We start from the raw sequence: 8,919 nt of genomic DNA on the forward strand, positions 1-8,919 counted from the left end.
TTTATAGCAACAGCTGCGTATTTGACATGACTGATTATGTGAATGTGAACTCACACAGAGGGGAAACTTGTGCGTTTCCTGTTAATTAACTCAACCAATAAGCAAAGCACACCTTACATACTACTGTGTTCCACCTTTGTACAAATAAAAAATCAGTATTAAGCAAGTGAAATCAGAGCATGTGAGCTATAGGAGCCAAAAGTCATGAGCGGACAGGTTGTTCAGGGTGGGAAACTGGTCCCACGCTTATTCGACAGTGCTTTATATACTAGTATACATTTTGTTTGCCAATATACTAGTCAACACAGGTCCAGACTGCTCATGATTTGTTGAGACAGGTTAAGACCAGCCTAAAAAAATAACACTGGTTAATTTATGGTCAACACAATCATAGAAAAAAATAAACATATGTTTTTTCCATTTGCGAAAAATCGCACCAACTGCTGTCCCTGACATCCTTGGAAAGATTTTTAGTCTTGGCCATGGTGCAGCATTTGGAATATGGACAGAGTGATTGCTTCTATGGATGGGTTTCTTAGTTGAGTAGCTCCCGATGTCAGTTAAAATGTCCCACTGTCAGTTTGAAATGCATTATTTAGATGTTTTGTTATTATTCTGTCTCTTTCTGTCCAAATAAATCTAAACCTACCAATTATAGACCGATAATTCCTTTGTAAGTGGGCAAACAAAATCAGCAGGGGATCAAATACCATTGCCCCCACCTTACCACTGCTATGCCGAAGACACACAACTCATCTTCTCTTTTCCTCCCAGAGATGTACAGTACATGGTGCTTCCAAAAATCTCTGCATTTCTAACTGACATTTCATCTTGGATGACAGCCCATCACCTAAAACTCATTCCCACCAAAACAGAACCAATATTAATTCCAGCAGATTTTTCACCTCACCAGGACCTTGGTATCTACCTGAACAACTCTCATGTAGATCCCTTCTCTACAATATCAGATGGACCTGCCCTGTCTGTCAACACAGGCCACCCAGATACTTGTTCAGTCCCTAGTAATCTCATGATTGGATTACTGTAACTCCCTTCTAGCAGGTCTACCTCTAACTGCTATCCGGCCTCTACGACTAATACAAATTGCAGCAACACGACTGGTCTTCAACCTTCCCAAATTTTCCCACACCACCCCACTGCTCTGCTCCCTCCACTGGCTCCCAGAAGCTCACACTGCACATCGCACTCTCCGGTCCTCCAGCACTATTCACCTGATCCCTCCATCGCTGAATGTCATGCATTCCTGTAAATACACACGAAGAGTTGGTAACTCACACTATCAATAATAATACTGTAATACACAAAAAGAAGCAGCCGTATTGACTGCCAGTATGTTATTTCAGCTTTGAGAAAATATTAGATGATGTGATACATTGATTTCTTTGTTCAAAGTGTGCATCATGCTTTTTGTCTCTTTCTTGGTGAGATAACTAGTGAGAAAGGTCCCTTATCTGGCTCAACACTAGGCTTGGGAACCATGTCTTTTTCATGCATCAATAATCAGGAATATTAGATAAATAATGTTTTTCATGCTTTAATAAATTAACGGAACCTTCACAAGTTGCGAAAACTTATTGGTTTTCAGTGTAATATAAGGAAATGATAGCTGACTGCAACAAATTTCATATTGCCCCCTTGTAGTCTCCAGATGCTATCACAACAGAAGAGAAGGGGTAAGCAGTGGCGTAACAACATAGTTATGGGCCCAGGTGCGAAAATTCAATCTGGGCCCTTATATTTTTTCAAATTTATCCCGAAGATGTTTTAGCTCTGATACATGCAATACACATTAAGGGTGACTACAATCCTCTCTGCAAAGAACCAGAAGCACAGAGGTAGTTTATTGTAATTATAAATACAAAAATACTGTACTACATAGGATCCATTACATGTGAAAACATTTAAAAAAATGTTTGTTATTAATACCAATTTACAGGGTAATCTAATATAACCGCATTAAAATCAACTCGCATGGAAATATGGGAACACTCAAAGCACTGAAACACTCAACGCTGAAACTTCAAGCGTAGAAAGTTTGCTTAAACTCACACTGCCCAGAAACAAAACTTAATCCAACTTATTTAACTGTGCAGAAAAAAAAGAAAAAAGAAAATGATTCATATGCATACAACCCCCAATATGCGTGAATTAGGCCACTAGAAGGCCATCTTATGAGCCTTACGTTGTGCAAAATATGTCCCAAATATTAAATGCTCTGGCTCTCGTGTTTTCCATTGACAGGATAGCTAACCCACTGAGCCTCTCCTGTCCCATGCTGCTCCTTAATAAGGTCTTAATAAGTTTGAGCTTGGAAAATGTTGCCACAGTCACAGGAAATGTCAGAAACAACATGAGAGCAGTACACACTTCCCCGAATGTGTATGTTACGCTGTCATAATCTACCACTAGCATTTTGGCAAGTTGCAGAATTGATGACTTCTGTGAAATCTCTGCTTTAAAGCAGGACCTGAACAAGAGGAGTTGTGTTGGGAATGTTGGTGCAATGTCCCTGCTATAGTGGTCTGACAAACGTTTTGCCTTTTCAAACAGTTCATCATCACCTGCGATTTGAAGGGTCATAGGGCGTATAGGTTTCCCTATACATGACAGGTTTCCCGCATACATGAAAATCTTTGAGAGAGTTGGCTGATTATGATGTCCAGAGTGCCATTGAATATCTGCACTCTGAAATACTTCTCTGCATTGGTTAAACGCTCATCTTCTGATAGTTCATCAAAGTGACTCTTCACTCTCCTTGGTCTAACATTTTCAAATGTAGTTTGGACACCCCATTTACTTGCGAGCATCTGCGCTGTAGCTTTGGCCTGGTCAAAAGCACTCAGATAGTCAGAGAGTATCTGTATAGAATTTTCCAGCAACTGCATTGCCTTCTGTATATCTGTGTCTGTCTTTTGAAGTGTTTTAGACACAGCATTTACTGTCTCCAACACTTTGGCCTGCACAAATACCAAAAAAATTAAACAAACTTCATCAGCCCAAAAGCTTCATTGCGTTCATCTCAATTGTCACTCGTCAGCGCTATTTTTGTCAGCGCTTTCATTAAATCCACATACCTGTACCGTATGGCACTGAGAGATTCAAATCTGGAGGACCAGCGAGTGGGGCATAATCGCTTCAGAGTTACATTTGGGTGGTCTGAGCCATCTGTTGTAACGATACCAGTGAGTATGGTCCACCTTTTAATACTATTCCCAAAGAATGTATATATGTGTTCTATGGTTTCATAAAACCGTTCCATCTCTGAGATGTTATGTTCGCTGCACAGTGAACATAGGTCGCAAGCGGCTCCTTCTCCCTAATTCTGGCCTGTACTCCCGAGTATATACCACTCATATTTGCTGCTCCATCGTAGCCCTGTCCATGACATTTCGAGATGTCAAGGCTATTTCGCATAATCACCAATTTTGGTGAATAGCAAAGCCAATTCCGTGACAATTTAATACCGGCCTTTGTTTTCGTGTGATAAACACATCAGAAAAACAACGATTATACTGTTTTTTTGGTAAAGGACCGCTCGGTTTACAAGAACCCATAGTTAAGATGTAACGTTTAATGGAAGCGTCCAAAACATTTTCTTCAAAATGTCCCCTGTCTGAAGGATAAAGGTCTTCCCTTTCTCCTGTCCTGTCCTGCTCCTGTCCTGCACTGCCACCGACTGTCGACTCAGCCCGGTCTGGACCACTGACAGTGTCATCTACAGTCAGGTCACCTGCGATACTGACTTCAAATGAACTGCCAGCTTCTGACTCTAGATTTGGGCTGCAACAAAGACAATAGGAAGTATAGTAAATGCTAACATTTCAAAATCCTAGCCACAGTTATCCTATGGGCCTACTGGTGGTAGTAGCCTAGTGGGTAACACACTCGCCTGTGAACCAGAAGACCCAGGTTCAAATCCTGCTTACTACCATTGTGTCCCTGAGCAAGACACTTAACCCTAAATTGCTCCAGGGGGACTGTCCCCTGTAACTACTGATTGTAAGTCGCTCTGGATAAGGGTGTCTGACTTCTCCAACCCTACAACCGTAGGACTTTATATCATATCCAACCCTGCACTGACACCATTTGCAGGCTCACACTACCCTGGAAGGGGGTCCCTCTCTGTATCACTCCTTCCCAAGGTTTCTTCCTTTCTTTCTTTTTTGTGTGGAGTTTTTCCTTGTGTGCAGAAGGGTCAAGTGTGGGGGGTGTCAACTGTAGGGCCTGTCAAAGCCCATTGAGACATACTGTATGTGATTTTGGGCTATATAAGAAATAAATGATGATGATGATGATGATAAATGCCATAAATGTAAATGTACTCTCTACTTAAGACCAATCTCACTAATTTATTGTCTGCTTGGAAGATTACTCAGACATAAATATCTATTGAAAGTCTAAGTTAGTGTTGTCAAGTGATTAAAAAATGTTGATCTAATTACATGGTGTGGTGATTAATTAATCTAATTAATCGCATTTAATCGCACATACATACAGACGTTACAAGAAGCAGTTTTTTTTACCATTAATTATTGAATACAAGCCTATAACTTAGGGTACAATGGTCATGGCATTTTTATCACTGACTGAACCAAACCTATTAATTAGATTACAGTATATGACAGTTGTAAATGTTGATACATTACGTCTCCCAGCTCTCTCTCTCTCACACACACACACACACACACACACACTCACTCCGGCCACAGCGCCGCCCCTCTGGAGGTCTGGATGGATAAAGCTAATGCGGCTATTCCAGGCCAATTTTCCCTCTCCTGCTGCCTCTAGCTCGACCAACAGCTCTCCTACAGACACTATGACCAGGTTCACCAATGCCACACACTTTCCCGATGGGCAAAGTGTTGAAATAAACGTGTGTTTGTGCTTCGTGACCACTTTCGCCTTGCATGGCTGCTCATCTGCGCGCCAAAGTTGAACCAGGAGACGCGCGAGCGTCTTTTCCAAAAGGAAAATATCGTCAAAAAACATTCATTTACATCATTTATTAGCCATTTTTGCGTTTTTTTCTTCCAAATCTCACTGAACCGAACTGCGCTCTGGCTCACGCAGCAGCAATCTGGGACTCGGATCTCCTGCTGTGTTTTCTGCGATTAATTAATCTAATTAATGAGCTAAATTCTGTGTTATATGTTAGGCTAGCTTCTGGTCCAGAGCTTACCTGTTGCATGACAGTTCACAGTTACTGCTGCTACGTGTCCTGTCCTCCTCACGACCACTCTTGGTTAAAAATCCAAATTGGTCTAATTTTGGGAGTTTTGCCACCCTTTCCTTTAGCTCTCTACGTTCCTGGCGCTTCTTGCAGCCGCTCTTGGGTTTGAATTGCATGCTACTTGTTTTGGTCAGCACGATGATTGCAATGTGCAGCCATCCATTCAAAAAATCACACTAAAACATTTAGCCTTCCCAGAAACCTTTGCTGTATCTCAGTAGAAACAATTATACTCTGACATGACAGTTTGGCGACAATGAAAGATCATAACTATTTATCTGTTTTTATTTGATGGTTGGATTTTAATCTTTTTCATCCTGCAGCAGTATGCTGAACCAGCATAACACCACAGAGATTTTTTCAGAAAAGAAAAAAAAAGGAGAAAAAGAATGATTCTTCCTCATTCAGTCTAAAGTGTGCCTTTGCGTGTTTGCAAGTAAAAAAGAAAAAAGAAAACTGATCCGGCTTTAAAACGGGCTGACGTGACTGGGTGGTACAAAGAAACAATCTTAGAATGAAGGGACTGGATATGCTGCTCCCAGTTCATTCCAGGAAAAACATATTGCATAATGACACAATATACACTGAATGTATTATATGAGTTGGAATAATGTAAGATGGTTTATATACAGTTATAGCAAAAGAATGTATTTAAAATCTTGAAGCAGAAAGAATCATGAAACTGCTGTATGGCATATGGACAACAGTGTATCACAAGAGGAAGAAATATGGTGTAATGATTTTATTTCCTCCTCTACAATCCAGTCCAGATTATTATAGATGTAACAACAGCATAAAATTAGGGAAAAGCATACCTTAGATTAAGTTGTTGCGTTTTTTCACTCCTTGTGTAGTTTCAATGTTAAAATTACTGATGTGAATGAAAATATTATATAGTTATTGTTTTATTTAATTATAACGTCCTATGTATGTGTACATATCTTCTGTTTTCAATTTGTCACCATTTCTATTATCTGAGAAAGGACACATGGGTGGAAATAAACATTACAGTGAGAAGCGGTGTTATTCACCTGAAAAAACGCTGAATTTCCATCGTCTCCTCTTCACCTGGCACCCACTCCCACCCGAACCTCCACGACTTCCTCGCCTGCTTCACTGCTTGGGTTTTCAGTCGCTGATCAATTTCGTGTGTATTCAGCAGTCCAAATAAAAAAACTTTTTAAATTAAAAAACTTTACACTGCGCAGCGACGCGCCGCCACGAGACGCGTGCTCTGAGACCGAGTCCCGGCGCTTCCAAAAGGTCTGGTCACGCCCACACGGTCCAGTACAGCGCAATCTCTGGCTTTTGATTGGATGACCCTCGTTCGAAACAGAAAACTCCGGATTTATGCGTATATTCAATTTAAAAAGTATATAATACGCTCTCTCTCAGCATCACACATCCTGCTCCAGCTTGAATTCATTCCTTCCTGCATCCTGGTGCCTTGGAAGATTCGTTAGACCAGAACATTCTGTTACTAGATTTAGCAACTTTTCATACTGCTAACTTTTTTTCAAAAACCACCTAGCAACAAATTTAGCAATTCTTAACATTCATTTGGCTACTTTTAGCATTTTTTAAAAAGTGACTCAAAAGAGCAGTGGCTGCAGGCTTAACTCAGTAGAGTGCAGGGGATGGGGCTACATGAGAGAACACTTGTGTGATGCAAAATGAATAGCGAAGGCAATAGTTGAGTTTCTCGAAAAGTGTAATCTTACAAAAGAGAATCTTCAGGGTATTGGCCCTGATAATACCTCTGTGATGGAGTCCACAAGATTTTAAAAGAGGAATGTTCTTTGCCCAATTTGACACTCATTCGCTGTGTGTGTCATTCTTTACAATTTGCTGTCAGAGCAGCATCGAAGAAACCATCCCATGATGTGTTGAATATTTAATCAGGGAAACATACAACTTCCCAAAAAAGATGAGAGGCATACAAAGCAGTTATATGCCACCATCTATCGATTGAGCCTGCAGTTACTCGTATATTGGACTTTGAGTTTACCCAGAGCAGTGAGCATTGCTACATGGCATGTACATGGATAAGAGCAACTATGTGTATCTCACATTCTTAAAATCAATCCTGTCTGACGTACTAGTTGCAGTGAAGTCATTTGAGGGTGAACATAGAGATCCTGTCAAGCTTTTGGACAATCTGGACAACCTCTTATTATCAATTTGCAGCAATGTAGTCAACCCTATGGCAAAGATTGATGTTCTGAAGAATGCCATTGATGGTCATCTTAGTCCAGCACCATACACTGAAAAAACTAATTTTGAGGTATAGTAAAATATACTTGATTTACTGTCAATATTTACAATATTACAATTCATTGCAAATAAAAATTTCTAAGTAAAATTTTAAAGCAATACACAATTAATTCATGTATAAAATGAACAGACTAGGAATAGTAAATTGTATTATATATTTTCTCATATGATTTAACTATTTTAAAGTAATTGCACATAAAGCTAAAAATACTGAGTAATTTTAATCTAAAATCTTAGCACCTTCACCTCCGCGTGACTAACCGGAAAGAAGAAAATCCGCGATTTTGCCTGGATAAATCACATGCCCGCGTTTTTTGAATAGACATAGACGGTTGGGATTGTCACACGTGGATGCAAAGTTAGTGTGTAAGGTAAGATATTGCCCTTTTTTGTTATTTATGACAATGCATCGGTCCATGACAATTTTAAAAGTTCGATTGACTTTTGTTGTATAACTGTAGTAATGTTACCACTAGGTTACATTAACCTAGGCCTGCGTTTTCCACTGCAGTCTATGAAGCACCCTCATACAGAAGTCAGTTTAAAACCAAAGAACTTTGTGCTAGTGAATTTGTTTAAGGGCGCTTTCACCCATTCGGACCAAAAGCCCTTAGTTCGTTGGTGTGAAAGCATCAATCGCACTCGGGTACGCACTAAATCAAGTGGACCGAGACCTCCAGAAAGAGGTGGTCTCGGTTCACTTGACTGCGTATCAAATGCCGAACTCTGGTGCGGTCCGCCTGGTGAGAACGCGTACCGAACCAAAACAGGACCAAATGCTATGAATCTCGTTATCTGACGGCATTAAATCGTTTGTAGACTTTAATTTATTTCGTTAGAACACGTAAAACATGATTCGTCGAGAAGGTGCAGTGTGTCACACACGTCTGGTCGGATGAATGTTGTTTAACGTGATAAACAATCACTGGGAGGATGACGGACCCGCTTTAATATTCGTCATGTAATTTTCTCCTCAGTCACAGAAATATAGAGCAGTGAACGACACAGGATCTACTTCCTGTATTTACTTTTGTTGTTCCCTCGGCAGACACGTCTGACCAATAAGCAGAGAGATAGTTCTCGCGTGATTTAAAGTGACGCATTTTGGTTCGCTCGGATTGTTCCCTGTGTGAAAGGAAACCGAACCAAGAGGAAAATGATAAAATGTTACAAACTCACCAGCTGATTCAGACCAAAGTTCGATCAGCTTACGCTTACCACGACTTTCAAAACATTACAGAAAATATATGAAAAAAAAGAACAACCATAAAGTGATAAAAGAAAAAAATGGTAGTAGGGTGGTAGTAGCCTAGTGGGTAACACACTCGCCTATGAACCAGAAGACCCGGGTTCAAATCCCACTTACTACCATTGTGTCCCTGAGCAAAAAAAAA

General features: G+C 40.3%; 1 protein-coding gene across 2 annotated transcripts in view; it reads right to left on the bottom strand.

Annotated features, from left to right (window-relative positions):
• pik3r6 (phosphoinositide-3-kinase regulatory subunit 6) overlaps nt 1–6,494 on the bottom strand; it is a 47,636-nt gene extending 41,142 nt beyond the window's left edge. Inside the window, exons 1-2 of one of the 2 annotated variants that reach the window (XM_028973244.1) lie at nt 6,283–6,494; nt 1,233–1,264 (exon numbers count right to left, since the gene is read on the bottom strand). In XM_028973244.1, coding sequence (XP_028829077.1) covers nt 1,233–1,262 — 30 coding nt within the window. In that variant the 5' untranslated portion in view covers nt 1,263–1,264; nt 6,283–6,494. The remainder of the gene's footprint in view (nt 1–1,232; nt 1,265–6,282) is intronic. The other variant, XM_028973246.1, reaches the window with a different exon arrangement.
• Between the last annotated feature and the right edge of the window lie 2,425 nt (nt 6,495–8,919).

This window comes from Denticeps clupeoides, chromosome 3 (genome assembly GCF_900700375.1).
Source record: "Denticeps clupeoides chromosome 3, fDenClu1.1, whole genome shotgun sequence".
Taxonomy (NCBI): Eukaryota; Metazoa; Chordata; class Actinopteri; order Clupeiformes; family Denticipitidae; genus Denticeps; species Denticeps clupeoides.